Raw genomic sequence first — 17,056 nt, 5'->3', positions numbered from 1 at the left:
ATTCCTGAGGAGAGGAGGCCTGCAGTCCCCATGTTAACAGGTGGGAGTTAGGGAGGAAATGACAGTGTGGTGCTCAGGAAGGCAGGTGGGCCCTGACAGCTTTGTTAGCACACAGGCTGCTGGAGGGAAACAGCACCCACTCCCTGCCTGGCCTTTGCTCCCTGGCCTTGAACTTGTGGATCATGTTGTCCCCTCATGCAGACGAGTGGACAGATTCTTTCAACCCAAGCAGCACCCAGGCCAAGAAGTGGAGCATGGCCAGACCCGGGAGACCCTCCTGCCCCCCATGCACCTTTGCTTCTAACACAGAAGTTGGGGGGACTTGTTTTGGTCTCATGAAAACTGAGGCAGTGTCTGGGTTATGTCTCCAGCTGACTAACAGTCTGCCTCCAGGCCTGTGACTTAAAACGAGAATTCCGGGCTCAGCCAAGTGGTTTGCCCCTGGGGTCCCTCAAGCAGTGACCGCGACTGTCACCTTAGGCTCAGGGGCCACATGCCGTACCATGTGCTGGCTCTCATTTCCCCCAGAGGCTGTGGGATGGATGGCCGGCCTCACCCCCCACACCAGCTCTCCAGGTGTTTAGGGAGGGGCTGGCCAAGGGGAGAGGCACTCAGAGTAGAAGGCAGCTGCTTCCCTAGGCCTGTTGAGGGGGTGAGGATTCAGGGGTCTCTAGAATGCTCTGGGTAACTTAGGCTCTCTGGGAAGGTGTGGGGATGGGGAGGTGGTCTTTTCAGACTCCTTCATCCCGGGTGGGCAGGTTGTGGAGGTCCCGCTCAGAGCTCACTCAGGGGCCACTGGGCACAGTGTGGCCATGTGCATCTGAGGTTCTGTCACAGTGCTTAGGAATGGTGTTGCCTCCACTGGGTCCTTGGAAGCAGACCCTGATGTGAGGATTTGGGTGCCAAAGGTTTATTAAAGAGGGGGTCCCAGGCTATGTGGGGAGAGAACGTGGACCTGGGGAGAAGCTGTGGAGGATGCTGATGCATGGGTGGCTGCCCCAGACAGCAGGGGTTGGGTCACTGGGACCCTCTGGCATAGAGAATGTATCTCCGCATTGTCCTCCCCTGAGGCTGGCTGCTTGTCCAGCATCTTCCCCAGCATGAGCCAAGGGTTGGTCCAGGGGCTTGGTTTCCTTATGACCTGAGCAGGTGCTCAGGGGGTGTGACCCATGCCTAAAGGTTGGAAGCCAAGGCCTGCACAGGAACTGTGAACTCTGGGCAGGACCCATGACATCCTGGGTGAGAACAGTGACCCCTAGATACAAACCATGACCCCGGGTGAGAACTGTTACCCCCGGTTGGAACTGTGACCCCTAGTGAGAACCATGATCTCTGATGAGAAATATGACTACTGGTGGGAACTGCGACTCCTTATGGGAACTGCGACCTCTGGTGGGAACTGTGACCCCTGGTTGGAGCTGTGACCTCTGGTGGGAACTGTGACCTCTGGTGGGATTTGTGATCTCTTGTGGAAACTGTGACCCCCTGGTGGGAACTGTGACTTCTGATGGGATTTGTGATCTCTGGTGGGAACTGTGACCCCTGGTGGGAATCATGACCTCTGATGGGAACTGTGACGCCTGTTGAGAACCATGACCTCTGGTGGGAACTGTTACCTGTGGTGGGAACTGTGACCCCTGGTGGAAACTGTGACTTCTGATGAGAAGTAACTGCAGGCTGGGAACCATGACCTTTGCTGGGAGCTGTGACCCTGGGTGGGCAGAAGACATGTGCCCAAGGAGCCGACAGGGTCTGCCATGTCACTGCCAGATGATCCCAGACATCAAGAATGATGGTGGGGACCCCTGTTCCCTCCTGGACCAGGCCCTGACAGCACCACCCTCACCTCAGACAGTAGCTGGGAGTCTGGGCAGGAGCGGCTCACAGGTGACCACACCCTCTGGGAGCTGGCAGGATATAGAACAACACATCAGAGTCAGACCCGTCTCCCATGGAGCTTGGGAGTGGTCTCAGATAGGGTGGGACAGGTGCCAGGGAAGCAGACAGCTGGAGGAGATGATGGGCTGTGGGGTTGAAAGCTCTGACTGGCCTCTGGCCTGAAAGACAGAGACGCAGAGACACAGACAGACAGAGAGGAAAGAAGTGTCAGAAGAATGGATAATTGAGACAGTCACTCGGGAAGCTGTATTCATCTGGGAGAAAACAGAGCAGTGATGGTACTGGTAGAAAGTGCTAGAAGCCATGTCAGAAGTCTGGGTGAAGGCTGGGGGAGCCCAGAGGAGAGGGACACCCTCCAGCCCTCGGTGCAGGAAAGCTTATCTGTGGAATGGGTTTTCTTCCTGGACGACGCTGGGGCAGAGTTGTGGGGGGTCCCCCAGCCAGGCTGAGGTGGGCATGCATGGAGCTGTTTGGGCGGCAGCTCACAGCCACGTTGTCAGTGTAAGTGGGGCCCGTGAGAAGGGGCGGGGATGGTGCTCTTTGTGGAGGCTATGCAAGGCCTTAGGGCCAGCTCGTGTTTTTAGCAGGGAGCACTTGCCCAGCAATACGGAGACTCTGGGGAGCGGACCGCGTGGCCACTCTGGCCACGCACTGGCTCGTCAGGGCCCCGTGCCAGGCCGTGAGTGTCAGGGTGGGAGGCCATCCTGCCTTCCCCGATCCACCCCCTGGGATGTTGACACAGTTCTTGGATCTCAGATCCAGGTGCTCACAGGAGATGCCGGGTCCCTGAATGGGCCTCTCGAAGCCGTGCTGACACATGCACATTAGAAACATTCACTGCTAAACATCCTTTGTCCTCCTGTGTTTATCACCTGAATGAACAATGCCCTTCCCTTGAATGGGCCAGATCTGCTGGTTTTGTGAGCCAGGCAAACAGCATGGCAAATGCTTCCGTCCGCCCCTTGGCAGGCCAGTGGAGGTTACCTAGGGGTGCAGACGTCCTGTGTGTCTTGCACGTTCCCACTGTGCAAGACAGCAGACATGGGGACATCTGGCAGGGTTTCCCGTCTTCTGAGTCCTTCTGATCCTACAGAGGAAGGCTCTGGTTGGGGGTATTTCTGTCCCTGCACCGCTGAGGCCCTGTAGGAAAGGCTGGGCCTGCGTCTCCTGCCTCCTGTGTCCCCCATGGGCCAGCCGGCACCCCAAGGCCCTCTGCACCTGGGGGAAGTCTGTTTCCGGGGACAGATGAACTGAGATAGAAGTGATTTTGCCAAAGTGTCCATAGGTTTGGTTTCCTCTGAGACTCTGAGAGAATGTGCTCCTGACCTGTCTCCTGCTTGTGGAGGCTGCAACAGGCCTGGGCTGGCCTCTGTCCTCACGTGGGCTTTTCCCTGTGCATGTCTGTCTGTCTATCTCTGGTGGACCCTACTTCTTATATATAGACCGCCCTAATCAGCACCATCTCATCATTACTAATCTCATCTGCCAGGACTGTATTTCCAAAGAAGGTCACGTGCTGAGGTTCCCAGTGGATGTGAATTTGGGGAAGACACTCCTCACCCAGGACAGTGCCTCTGGAGCAGAGGGGACAGACCAAGGCCACAGGGCCAATACATCCAGGGCCTGTCCCCAGCCCAACCAGGCTCCACAGGCCCATGCTCAGCCTGGCCTTCTTGCCTCCAGCCCTCCTCCTAGATCCTGGCAAGCTGGTCCCAGTGTGATTTCACGCAGTGACCACCATTCTGGAACATTCCAGACCCTTCTCCTATGCTCTAGGGGTCTTTCTCCCAAAGGCCCTTGTCAATCAGCAGCCCTCTGCACAGACCCAGGTGTTGCAAACGCCTAACTCATCTAAGCCTCCATTTGCTCTTACTGTTCTAGAATGTTCTAGGCTCCAGATAGAGTGAGCCTGGGAATGGAAGGCCACAGAAGGGAGCTCGGCGGTGGCATCACTGCAGGCAGGCCTGTTCACGGTGTCCACAGAGGAGCCCTGGAGGCCAGGAGCTGGGGCACAAGCCTCAGCCCAGAGGGCGGGTGCCTGTCTCTCCTGCCAGCCCCACCCAGGGAGGGCTACACAGCTTGGAGCCGTCTTCTCCCCTGGAATTGCTCCCTTAGAATTCTTCTCCCTTAGAATTGCAGTGGGTATCCTGCTCACAGAGTCGCAGTGGTGGCTATGTGTGTTGTCCCCGTCGTCCGGCATGGATGAGGACAGTTCCCAAGGCATGGATGGGGAGACCAAGGCTCTGTGATGTGTGTCATCATGTGTGGCTGCATGGGAAGAGCAGGGTGGACATGAGGGCCCTTCAGGTCATCAGTAAACATTTGCTGGGCACAGGCCTTAGGAGGCTGCCCTCTGGAACCCCAGGGCAGCAGGACTGAGGCTCTTAGTGCCCTTGGGTGACACACTAGTGGGGAGGCAGGCAACGCACACATCAGTACCCAATGGAGCAGGACCAGCAGGGACAAAGGCAGTGTCTTGCAGCATTAAGAAGGGGTGCAGTGACGGGGCAGGGGCGGCTGGGAGCCACATCTGGTGGAGGGAGCTGTCCCAGTGGGTTGGGAGAGGGAAGGAGGTGAGCGCTCCTGTGCATGAGGGATGCTGGCGCCGAGGGTTTGGACTCTCTGTTCCCTGAGAGCCCAGTAGTGTTCTGCTCTGCTGCAGTGAGCCATCTCCCCAGTCCTGCGAGTGTGCCACGGTGGGCTGCTGGTAAACCAGCTCGCCCATGCGTGGGCTTACATGAACACACATGCACACACACACTCTTTCGTGTGCACACACTTGTGCAGCATGCTCTCACATGCACATGGGTGCACACATGTTCACACACATGTGCACAACCCACTTGCACACACATGTATGTACACATGCACACATGCTCTCTCACACACTCACATGCACACACACTCTCGCACACAGACATGCACACACTGACATTCTCACACGTGCACACACTGGCTTCCATCAGTCCCTCCCTGCCTCCCTTCCCTGTCCAAGCTGGGGCTCCCACCAGCCACATCTCCATCCCTGGCAGGTGCCTGTGCCTTGTGTGCCCTCTATTGTGCACTCTCTGGAGGGGCCCTGCCCACCCCCACCCCCACCCCCACCCCCCACCCCCCGCCACCCCGGCCTGGCAGGAGCACGCCCCAGGAGGACCCTTCCTTCCTCCTTAGTGCCACACAAGGAGAAACTCAAGCCCCTGAAGGGAGGGTCTTGCTCTAGTGGAGTGGCCTTGTCCCAGTGTGCCTGGTGAGGAGCCGGGCCCAGGTGGATCCTGGCTTCCAGTCTCACTGCATCTGGAGCTCAGATCCCATCTGTAAAGGTCCCAAGAGTCCATGGGACCCCCAGGAGGGAATGGGGAGAGGTGACAGGCAGTCTTGAGTGCTGAAAGACCTCTGCCTGATGGTCCTCGTGGCCAACTCTCCTGTGGCCAGCTCCCGCCTTTTGTCCCTCACTGTTGGCTGTCCCCAGTCACTCAGTATTCCTTGAGCACAGCTGTGCTCTGTTCCTGGGAGCCCCCCGCCACCGCCGCAGGGAGCCCGCAGTCCAGGAGAGGTACATGGCAAACTCCCCAGCACCAGGACACGGTCAGAGCGAGGTCGGCACCCAGAACCGGGCAAGGGTCACACCGGACAAAGGGAAGCAGGCCGGACGGGGTGGAGGGCCATCGGGGGCCTGGCCCGGGCTTGGGTTAGGAGGTGCTGTGATTGTTGTTTCCGTGGCGCTGGCATTATCTGCGCTTGGGGTTCCAGTGGCTGCATCCCCAGGTCCCCCTCAGGAATTGAAAGCAGGGCTGCTTTCTGTCCTCGGCCTTGCTCCTGGAGGCAGCATGGATGTAAGCTGCGCTTGGCTCCAAGGACAGCACTGTGACGGTCAGTCACCTGCTCCATCTGCTTGCTTCCCAAACGTGCTGGGTGATCTCCTAGAACTCCTCAAACCTGGGGTCTGGGGCCCAAAACTGAGTCATCCCTGGGGACAGGTTGCAGGCAAAGCCTGTGCTGGGAGTGGGGCACTTGGGCCGAGCAAATGGCTGCGAGGCCTGCCTATAGGGCAGTTGCAGGTTTGGATGGTGGCCCAGTAGGCAGTGGGTGGGTGGCCTGATGGGGTTAGGGGCCTCGGTGGCTCCTGCCTGACCCCAAGGTGCATGTGCCTGTGACTCTGGCTCATGGGAAACACTGGAGTGGGGTTCCTTGCCGGCCTGGGGCAAAGCAGCCTAGGGTGAGGGCCTGCCAGTTTCTGTGGTTGGTACAGCTGGTGGCTGATGGCACCACCACACTTTTGTGGCTTTGTTCCTGGCTTGAAAAAATGACATTCTGGGTGTGGTACCTCTGGCCAGTGTCACGTGCCACTCACTGGGGGCGGGGACCCTGCAGAAGATGGTGCCAGGGAAGCCTGTGAGAGCAGGCCCACAAGGCACCAGCAGCATGGGGCAGGAGGGCCGAGCTGTGTGACCTGCGATGGAATCCCGTGGTGCATGAATGAGCCACACGGTAATGAGCCACACAGGGAGAAGAGCTCGACCCTGCCCACGGTCTCCAGCCTCTGTGTGTGTCTCGGACACGTGTGTGCAGAGCAGAGGGGTGGGGTGGGGAGAAGGGCTGGACCGAGGCATGGAGGTGGGCTGACCCACGTCTGCAGGAAGGAACCCGTCTGGGTGCCATGAGGAGGCATATATGGGCAGCAGGGTCCACCTGACGGAGGAAAGGGGCACACATGGCCTGTCTGCCTGGAATTGGAGCCCTGGTCCTGTCCCCCTGGTGGACTGGCTTGTCTGGGCCAGAGGCCTCCCTCTTTTGGGGTACCTGTCTGGGGGGTATGTACCACATGCTGATGGCCTGTCCCCCCAGCAGAGGGTTAACTGCCATGCCTGTCCCCCTCTGCAGCCATCATTAACCCCAAACAGCCCAAGGAGACCCCCAAAAGCTTCAGCTTCGACTACTCCTACTGGTCACACACCTCGGTAAGCCCAGGGCTGGGGCTCGCGGGAGGTGGGGGGTTGGGCTGCAGCTGTGTGGATGTTCGACCTGTCCCCTGACCTCTCTGAGATGTCTGTGTCTCTAAACAAGGCTGCCGCTGGGGCAGGGGAAGGAGGGACAGGTTTGAGACCCAGGGCGGGGCGGAGAGGGGACCCAAGTTGTATGTGGAAGGTCACCCTCAGTGGTGACATGCGTTGTTAGGGTAAACCCCTGGGGCCTGCGTAAAGCAGTCCTGTTAGGAGAGCATTCCACATGGTAGCCCAGTCCCTGGGCTCCCTGGGCCTCCCGTCCCGCCCTCCCAGTCCCAAGGCTGCTGGCCATGCCTTCATTTTGAGCATTCTGTCTCCTGTTCCTGCCTCTGACCCTGGTACAGCCCACTCACTCTGCAGAAATGCCTTCTGGCCAGCGCCTTCCAGCCCCTTCCCCGGGGAGTGCACCCTGCTGGGCAGGGTTAGGACCCCTGTACAGGGAGTGTGCAGGGGTGGGGGTACAGGGGTGCATCTGGCCTCCTACAGCCGTGTGGCCTCCTGTCTTCCAGCCCGAGGACATCAACTACGCCTCCCAGAAGCAGGTATATCGGGACATTGGAGAGGAGATGCTGCAGCACGCCTTCGAGGGCTACAATGTGTGCATATTCGCCTACGGGCAGACCGGGGCCGGCAAGTCCTACACCATGATGGGCAAGCAGGAGAAGGACCAGCAGGGCATCATCCCACAGGCACGCAGGGGTCAGGGAAGGTGGCACAGGGCCGCATAAGGGCAAACCAGATGGGTCTGCACCCACTGAGGCAGAAGGACCCGGCAGGGTGCCCTGAGAGAGTAGCCACAGGAGGACAGGATCCAGACCGGAAGGTAAACCGGAAGGGCAGAGGGCACGGTGGAGCAGCAAGGGGCAGAGCTGCCCTGAAGAGGCTGGAGCCCTAGACCCTAGTGCAGGGCTCTGTGAGGCCTGGTCGTCTGGGCAGAGAGAGATGCTTGGATGAGGGGGGCCCTTTGGGTAACTTAAGGCTGAGACAGATGCCTCAGTACTGCTGGGACCCTGGCCTCCACCCCACCAGCTCCCCTAGGCAGGCCTCTGGATCTATGCTGGTTAGCGCTTGACCTGGCCTGGGCAGGGGAGAATGCCAGGTAGTCTATAGCATAAGACACCCTTGCCCACCCAGTGTAGACAAGGACGGCACACAGAAAGTGGGAAAGGATCGGATATCATCCAAAAGGACTCCAGGACTTAAGCAGAAGACAGCTACTCTTAGGGTGCAGGCCTTCTCAGTGTATTTGAGATGGACTATTGGGGAGCAGGAGAGGCCTGGAGAGCTCGGGCTGCCCCCAGCACCTGGGGGCAGGCCTGTAGGAACAGCCCCATTGTCCCCATCATCTGATGCTGTGTCCTCGGCCCCGCAGCTCTGTGAGGACCTGTTCTCCCGAATCAACGACACGACCAATGACAACATGTCCTACTCCGTGGAGGTAGGGCTCCCTGAGTGTCTGTGACTCCAGCACGGAGGGGGAGGTGGTCCAGGCAGGGACAGCAGTGCTTTTCTGGTTTAAAGCAAGTCCCCGCCCCTGGTTGGTCCCTGAGCTTGTCACTCGTGCATGCATGTAGTAACCCACTCAGGGTACCCACTCAGGGCCCAGGGACATGCTGGGCACAGAGAAGTGAGGGGTGGTCCCCTGCTCAGTGAGTGTTGATTAAGTAGCTCTCTGTGCCAGGTGTGAGGACAGGTGTCTCCACACTGCATAGCCTGGTTCTGCTGTGGCCGCAGTGCCCCTGGGGTGTTCCCACTGGACGGGCCCCCAGGATGGGGGGCGGGTAGGAGGGGGAGGCCAGCTGGAGCGGATGGGCTGACAGCCCAGCTCCTGCACTCACATGGGCTGGGGGTCCTTTGCATGCCTCCCCCTACCCAGCAGGTGGCCCCTACCCCTATCTTAAGAGTCCCTGATGACAGCCCTGTATCCCCACCTTGGGGGTGGTTCTCTGCTGGTGGCCCCCATGCCCCCAGCTCCCTGCCTGGGGTCCCTGAGAGAATGTCTCTGCCCTGCAGGTCAGCTACATGGAGATTTACTGTGAGCGCGTACGCGACCTCCTGAATCCCAAGAACAAGGGCAACCTGCGTGTGAGGGAGCACCCACTGCTGGGGCCATATGTGGAGGACCTCTCCAAGCTGGCGGTCACCTCTTACAATGACATCCAGGACCTCATGGACTCAGGGAACAAGGCCAGGTGCGTGCCGGGTGGCTGGTCTGTCCTCCCCATGCCTGCTGCTGCATGCCCCTGTGGAAGGCCTGGTCCCTGGAGCACCTCTCGGTCTGTCCAAGACCTCCCCCATCTCTGCAGTTGCAGGGTGGGCCCCGGGGGCCTGAGGCCACGGAGGATACATGCCAGCCTGGGAGGGGTCTCCAGATCCCCACCCCATCTCCTGTGTAAGGGCTGTTCCCCTGGGGGGGTGGTGTTGGTTTGCTCCCTTGGGGGGCACTGGTGTCATCTGTGGTGGCTTCCCAGGGGCCCTTCCCGTGGGCAGCTGCCCTGTCAGGCTCCATGGTCAGGAGGGCCAGTCTTGCCTTCTCTGAGGGCGAATGGCTCTCCGGATAGGGCACAGGGTAGAGCCTCTCAGAGAAGGGCCGAAGGGAAGGCATCGCAGGGCACAGGCCGTCTGTCTCCCTGGCTTCACTGTGCTGGGGGTCTGCCCCGCAGTCATGGCCCAGTTCCCCTCTCTGCTGCCCGGGGCCTCCAGGAGGGTGAGGGGCCTCTAGCCGTCACGGCCCTGTGAGTGCGCTGTTCTGAAGAGGCCTCTCCCTGCTGGGGGCTTTCAGATGGTGAGCCTGGTCCAGTGGACGCCCTGTGGTCTCCATACCTCAGCAGCATGGGGCGCAGCTCCGCGACTCCCCACAGGCTGCCTTGGGCTCTGCCCCCGGGGCCTGCTTCTGGCCCTCCCCAGACTGGGACAGAGATGGGCGCCCTCTTTCCCTCCTGGGTGGGGCTTTTCTGTGTTGTGTGAGGGTCATCTGGGCTCTGTGGAGCCCCTTGACAGGGGCTCCCGGCTGCTACTGGTGGCCCGGTCGGTGGGGCCCTCCTCGTGCCGTGATAGGAGGCAGAGCCAGCATGTGGCTGGGCAGGGCAACCCCCGGGAGCCAAGGGGAGCAGGCCCAGCTGGGTCATCAGCCACACTCACTCCCTACCACGGGATAACAGGTAACCCTGTGTGGCTTCTGTTCCCCCCAGGACCGTGGCAGCCACAAACATGAATGAAACCAGCAGCCGCTCCCACGCGGTCTTCAACATCATTTTCACCCAGAAGCGCCACGACGCAGAGACCGACATCACCACGGAGAAAGTGAGTGTGGCCTTGGCAGATGGCAGCCGTCTGGGCAGGGGGCGGGGGTCAGTCCTGTCAGGCAGGACGAGGAGGCTAGGGCAACTGCCGACCCACAGGGCATGCGCCGTGTCCCCCATGCTGGGTGCCAGGCCCTCACCACCGCCAGCCTGGTGGCTGGGCCTGCAAGGCCACCTTATCTCGACGTTGGGTCCCACCCAGCATCTACCCCAGGTTGCCTTCTGCCTGGTAGTTGTGGTGGGGACAGGGGACCCAGGAGGGCTGGCCCCAGAGCTGTACCGCAGTGGGTGCTGGCAGCCCTCGAGGGCCGGGGGCCGTGGGTGGGATGAGCGCCTGTCACAGGGGTGACCGTGGGGCCTGACCAACGGGCGGGAGCGGGGGCCCTGGCATCCATAGGCACAAAGCTGAGGCTGTGCTGGCCGGCGCCACCCCGCCTGCGGCTCCAGATGCCTTTCCCACACGTCTTGGCCTGCGTGGTGGCCCCGGACAGACACCTTGTCCAGACATGTGGTCTCTGTGTTCCCCAAGGGGCAGCCTGGCTGGCTCACAGCTTCTTCCTGTCCCTTGGTGGCTCTGTCTCTGGGTGTCAGGTTTTCTCCATGTTATCTCCCCTGACCCATGGTCCAGGCCTTCTCCTGGGGGTGTCCCAGTCCCCTCCTGACTGGCAGCACCCCAGGGACTGCAGGGTGTCTGGGAGAAGTTAGCCCCACTTAGGCCCCAGTCATGCCAGGGTCACCTCAGCCTGGTGCCCTCCTCGCAGAGAGTCACGATGGCCCAGTGGGGCCTGGGTGGGCAGAGTGTGGAACTGGAACAGGGTGGACTGGGCTGGGGGCCACCTGCTGTGACACCCTCCCACCCCCTGCCACCCAGCATGGGCTCTGGGCACCAAGAGGGTCTCTGGCTGTTAAAGTCTGGGCAAGTCCTGTCTGCATCTGCAGTGGCCATGGATCGGGAGGGCCTGGGTTTTTCTGGAACCCATGTGGCAGCATAGCCCAGGCCATGACAGTGTCACCTCCTCCCCCCCACCGCCCGGTCACTGGGCCAACCAGCTGTGCCCTTGTGAGGCAGCTGAGCCGCTGGAGCTCTGGAGTTGGATTCAAATCCCACCATAGACAATGAGCCCATCTGTGGAAACAGGTGACAGGACACCCTGGGGAGCTCTGTGGAGAATTCCGTGCCGACAGATGAAGAGCACCCTGTGTGCTGAGAGCAGCACAGCGGCAGCAGACATTTTAGGGGCACACAGCCTCTCAGGGATGTGGGCTTTGACCTCAGGCAGAGCCTCGGACAAGCTGTGAAGGGAGGGAAAGTGCAGGGTCAGAGACCATCAGGCCCAGGGAAGGGCTTGGCCATGTCCCCACAGTGGCCCTGCGGCCTCTCCTGCATCTGACACAGTTGCTGTTTCAGGTGAGCAAGATCAGCCTGGTGGACCTGGCTGGGAGTGAGCGGGCTGACTCCACAGGAGCCAAGGGCACGCGTCTCAAGGTAGGGGCTGGACTAGCGTGTCTGTGACCCTGCACCTCGCTCACCTGGCGGCCGTGTCTTTGAGGCTGGCTTGCTCTGGGGTGGGCTGGGCAGGAGGGCCTGTCTTCGGGCTGGAGGGGGTTGGGGCCACCCCCATACAGGGCGAGCCCAGGCAGGGAGAGCCGGGGGCACAGGAGGAGGTGAGAGGAGTCAGAGGGCTGCGCCCGGCACACTGGCTAGGGGCCAACAAGGACAGAGACCCCAGCAGGAAAGCTGGGCCTTTCGCGGCCCTCACAGTGACTTGGGTACTGGTGTGTGGCTTTTGTTCCAGAACACAGGCTGTGAGGCAGACAGTCTCTTGTCAAAGCAGTCTTCAGTGTCAGGAAGGAGAGCCTTCATGTTCCAGCCTCCCTTTGGTGCCACAATACCCAAATTGTGGGTGGGAAGAGGCTCTGGAAATTGTACCAGCTGGGCCCCAGGGCTGGTATGAGATGTTACGAGGACCCCCAGGGAGCCTGGAAGAAGCAGGGCAAGTGTACTCCCCTGGCCAGGGTGGGCCTTTGCCTGGCCTCTTGCCAGAGCCCCCTGTGCTCCAAGGAGTCCTGGATGAACAATCAGGGCTTGGCGGCCTTAGCTCCTTGTCTCATGGCATGAGGCCCCAGGGGATCACTCTGGAGCAAGAGGGTCCTGAGGCTTCCTGATGTCCTGACTGTCTTCTCCACACACAGGAGGGAGCCAACATCAATAAGTCCTTGACCACGCTGGGGAAGGTGATCTCTGCTCTGGCTGAAATGGTGAGCTACCTTTGGGTTTCTAGAACTGGATGGATGGGATGGGTTGTGGCTCCCTGTCCTTCCTTCTGGAAGGATGCTGGGAGCTTGTCATACCTGTGCCAAGTGCTATCTCTATCAGGGTGCCTGGGGTTCAAGGAAAATCTGGGAGATGTGAAGGGTGTGTGTCCCTAGGCTACAGATGGTGTCAAAATTTCCCCACCAGTACTGGCCATTCATCAAGACACCTAGGCTTTTGTCCAGAGAAGGACAATTCTTACAAGGCCCCAATCTTTTTCTTAAATAGTTTGGGGTGAGGGAAAAGCTGCTGGGTAACAGCAGACTGAGGGATCACTCTGTTGTTTGGCCTGTCAGGACCAGGGTGGCCAGTGATGGCCAGGTGGTGAGTGATGGGCCTTTCGCGGGCTCTCATGGTGACTTGGCTCACCCAGTGGGTTCCTTTGCTCTCTGGAGCCCACTAGTCCTTCCCTCCCCACACACCCTGGGTCCCCAGCCTCACTCCAGGTCCTCAGATTCTATCTTTCTTTTCCAGGACTCTGGGCCCAATAAGGTAAGCTGCTTTCTTCAGTTTTAGGGGGAGGAGTCTTCAGCCATTGCACTGGGGGGCTAGAAGCAAGGAGTGCCTTTAGCACTAGTTCTGCGAAGGTCTTGGCAGTAAAAGTACCTTTTGTTTGTGCACCTAGCAGACAAACACAGTGAGCCCAACTCTGAGTGAAGCTGTGTATTAGAACAACACAGCCCTGCAGGGACCACAGCACGATGGGCGACATAGATGATAGACATAGAAACAGAATTATGAATTGGTATAAATCTCACAAAGGAAAAAAATGGACTGTGAGCATGACCCATACACAAGGTAGCCTTTAGTCAGTATGGCCACATAAGCTTTATAGGACAGGTAGCTTTAGGGCTAAGACCTGAGGAGTGGGGAAGAGCCACCCGGGTAGAGGGGTACTCAGCTGTGCCATGTAGTTGGAAAGCCCAGTGTGAGAGTGCTGAAATGGAAAAATGTTGATTTATGTAAGGAATTGCATGGGAAGAAATGTGAGGAACCATGTGGGGAAGCATGAGGAATTACGTAAGGAAATGAGAGGAAGAGTGTGACCAACTATGTGGGGAACTGTATGGGGAAATGTGTTAGGAACTGTGAGGAAACACGGGAGGAACTAAGCAAGGATCTGAGAGGAACTAACTGTAGGAACAGTGTGAGTATTTGTGAGGAACTATGTGAATTATTTTGTGAGAAACTATGGGAAATGTGTGTGGAATTGTGAACAGTGTGAGGAATTATGAAGTATTGTGTAAGAAACTGTGAAAACTGAGGAACTGTGAGAGGAAGTATCTGAAATGGGTTGGGACAAATGTGGGAATTGTATGAAGAATTGTGAGGAACTACGTGGGCAACTGTGAAATACTGTGCATAGGACTGTGTAAGGGATGTGAGGAAGTGTGAGAAATGGGTAAAATGCACATGGAACTGTAAAGGACTGTATTGGGGACCACAGAAAATTGGAATTGCGTATGGCACTCTGTGAAGAATTGTAACTGTGACAAAATGCATATGAAAGTGTATGAAGAACTATGAGTAATTGTGTGGACTTACTATGGAGAATGGTATGGGGAGCTAAATGGGTAACTGTGTGAGGAAACCAAGGAACTATGTGGGAACTGTGAGGAACCATGTGAAGACTATGTGAGGAACTCTGAGGCAATGTGAGAGGAAGTGTATGAGATGGTGTGGGAATTGTGTGTGGGAACTGTGAGGAACTGTGGAACTGTGTCAAGAACTAGGCAGGAAACATGTGAAGAATTGTGAGCAACTGTGGAGGTATAGGAAATAGTTGGAATGGTGTGGGAAAATATGTGGTAATTGTGTGTGGGGGGAACCTTGAGGAACTGTGTGTGGACCTGTGAGCAACAAAGAGTGACTATGTGAGGAGCTGTGTGGGGAACTGTCTAGGGCAAGTGTGAGGTACTAGTAGGGGGAACCATGCAAGAGGTCTGGCATTGTATCAAGTATTGTGAGGAACTGTGTGGAATGTGTGAGGAACCACTGAATGGAACTGAAATGGGAAAGGAAGTATGTGAAATGGTGCGGGGAACTGTGTCTGTGAATTTGGAGGTGTTCTATGTGGAACTGTATGAAATACTGGTGACTTACAAGAGGAATTGTAAAGGATTATGTGAGGAAGTGTATAGAGAGAACTGTGTGGAATTTTATGAGGAACTCAGTGAGGAACCTGTGGGAACTGTGAGGAACTATGAGATAAACTGTGTGGCAAACTGAGGTACTAGAAGGAACTGTGAAGAAATGTGTCAAGAACTGTGAGAAAATGAGAGGAACTCTTTGAGGACCAAAAAAACCAAACAAACAAACAAAAAAAAACTGTGTGAGAACAGTATGAGGCAACTTTCTGAGGAAGTGTGTAGGGAACTGTGTAAGATTGTGTGGAACTGTGAGAGGAAGCGTGTGAAACTGTATGAGGGAACTGTGGTGAATTGTATGTAGCTGTGAGGAACTGAGTGGGAAACTATGAAGAAACTATGTGGGGTAACTGTACGGGGAACAGTTTGAGGAACTAAGAGGAATAGTTTGAGGAAATACATGAGGAACTGCATGATTCTGAGGATTTCCATGAAGAATTGTAAGGAACTGTGGGAGAAACTATGTGAGGAATTGTGAGAGGAACTCTGTGTAAAGAATCGTGAGGCACTTTGAAGAACTGTAACAAGTGTGTGAAACTGTGTGGGTGGACTGTGTGGGAATTTTATGATTGACTTTTGAGGAAATTTTTGGAGAACTGTGATGAACTCTGGACCGATAGGGGGAAATTTGTGGGGAAGTATGAGGAACTGGGTAGAACTGTGTGGGGAACTATGTGGAGAATTGTGAGGAAACATATGTGAACCCTGTGAGAAACTGTGGAACTGTGAGAGGAAGTATGTGAAATGGTGTGGGGGAAGTATAGGAGTTGTGAGGGAACTATATGGAAAACTATGTGAGGGACAGTGCGCAGTCCCTCACACAGTTCTTCTCAGTTACTTACAGAGTTCCCCACACAGTCTCAGTGCAGTTCTTCACACTGTTCCTGGCACAGTTATACACACACACTTCCCACATAGTCAGTGGGAAAAGGAATGTGAGGAACTGTGAGAAACTTTCTGAGGAAATGCATGCAGAACTGTGTAATGGACTATGTCAGGGATTTGTGTGGAAAAGTGTAAGAAGCTTTGAGGGAATCTGTGTGAAAGTGTGTGGAAAATTGTGTAGGATTTGTGTGAAAATATGTGTGTGGAACTGTTTGTGGCACTGTGTGGACTGTTGGTAATTGTGAAGAATGGTATGAACTATGAGAAAGTGTGTGGAACTGGGTGAGAAACTGAAGAATAGTGAGGAATTGTATGTGGACTTTGTGGAACTGTGAGAGGAAAAAATTGTGTGGGGGAGCTGGGTGAGGAACTATGAGAGGATCTGAGATGAAAACCATGTAAAGCACCAGGTGACTCCTGTGGAGAACTGTGAGGAATTGTGAGGAACTGTAAGGAAATAGATGTAGACTGTATGAAGAATTGTGAGGAACTCTGTGTGCACTGCGTAAGGAAACATGTGGAATGTTATGGGGAAACTAAGTGAGTAGCTATGTGAGGAAACTGAGGAACTGTGAAGAATTGTGTGAAGAACCGTTTGAAGAACTGTATGGGAAGTATGTGTGGAAATGTGTTAGGGGTGGTGTGAAGGATTATGTCAGGAACTAAGAGGAATTATGTGAGGATCTGAGAGGAACTCTATGAGGAACCATGTAAGGAACTGTGAGAAGAGCTGTTTGAGAAACCATGTGGAACTGTATATAGAGTTGTGCAGTACTGTGTGTGGAATTGGAAGAATTGTGAGGAACTGTGTGAGGAATTGTGTAAAGTCTGTGGGAGGAAATGTGGGGCAAGTGTGAGAAACTAGATGAGGAACTGAGGAACTGTTGGGAACTGTATGAATTGTGAGAAACTATGTGGAACTGTGAGAGGAAGAATGCAAAATGGTGTGGGGACAGTGTGAAAGTGCTGAGGACGTTTTCAGGAATTATGAGGGATTGTGGGATTATGGGTGGAAATGTCAGGAGCTGCCTCGGGATCGTGTAGGGAACTCTTTAAAAAACAGAATTATGAGGGGGATCTATGTTAGGAGCTGCGAGGAGCCCTTTGGGGAAATGTGTGAAGAACTGTGAAAGACTATGTCAGGGACCGTAAGGAATAGTGTGGAACTATGCGAGGAACTCAGAGATCTTTGTGAGGATCTAGGTGGAGCTATGCAAAGAACGATATAAGGAACCAAGAGAGAGGAACTGTGTCATGAACTGTGGGAGGCATAGTGTGACAAATGGTGCAGAATTGTATGATGGACCTGAAACTGTGCAGGGTGCTGTGGGGAACTGCGTGAGGGAGGAAGGGACTGTGAGAGAACATGTGAGGCACTGTGGGAACTGTGTGAAGTGCTGTGGGAGGAGTTGCAGTAGAAAAATCTTCAGGATTGAATGTGAAAGGTTTTGAGGCTCAGGGCCTGGAGCAGGGAGCATGGAGGCATGTAGATGATGAGACCAGAGA

At 56.3% G+C, this 17,056-nt stretch overlaps 1 protein-coding gene across 18 annotated transcripts in view; it reads left to right on the top strand.

Annotated features, from left to right (window-relative positions):
- Positions 1-17,056, top strand: part of KIF1A (kinesin family member 1A) — a 92,342-nt gene that overhangs the window by 23,634 nt on the left and 51,652 nt on the right. For all 18 annotated transcript variants that reach the window (XM_044241985.1, XM_044242001.1, XM_044242000.1 and 15 more), the window contains 8 exons: positions 6,781-6,857; positions 7,412-7,591; positions 8,275-8,340; positions 8,916-9,094; positions 10,094-10,205; positions 11,613-11,690; positions 12,398-12,463; positions 12,993-13,010. In XM_044241985.1, the coding sequence (XP_044097920.1) occupies positions 6,781-6,857; positions 7,412-7,591; positions 8,275-8,340; positions 8,916-9,094; positions 10,094-10,205; positions 11,613-11,690; positions 12,398-12,463; positions 12,993-13,010 (776 nt within the window). The remainder of the gene's footprint in view (positions 1-6,780; positions 6,858-7,411; positions 7,592-8,274; positions 8,341-8,915; positions 9,095-10,093; positions 10,206-11,612; positions 11,691-12,397; positions 12,464-12,992; positions 13,011-17,056) is intronic.

The sequence above is a fragment of the Neovison vison genome, chromosome 3 (genome assembly GCF_020171115.1).
Source record: "Neovison vison isolate M4711 chromosome 3, ASM_NN_V1, whole genome shotgun sequence".
Classification (NCBI taxonomy): Eukaryota; Metazoa; Chordata; class Mammalia; order Carnivora; family Mustelidae; genus Neogale; species Neogale vison.
Note: the sequence above shows the minus strand (reverse complement) of the source record. Positions and strands in the feature narration are given on the sequence as shown.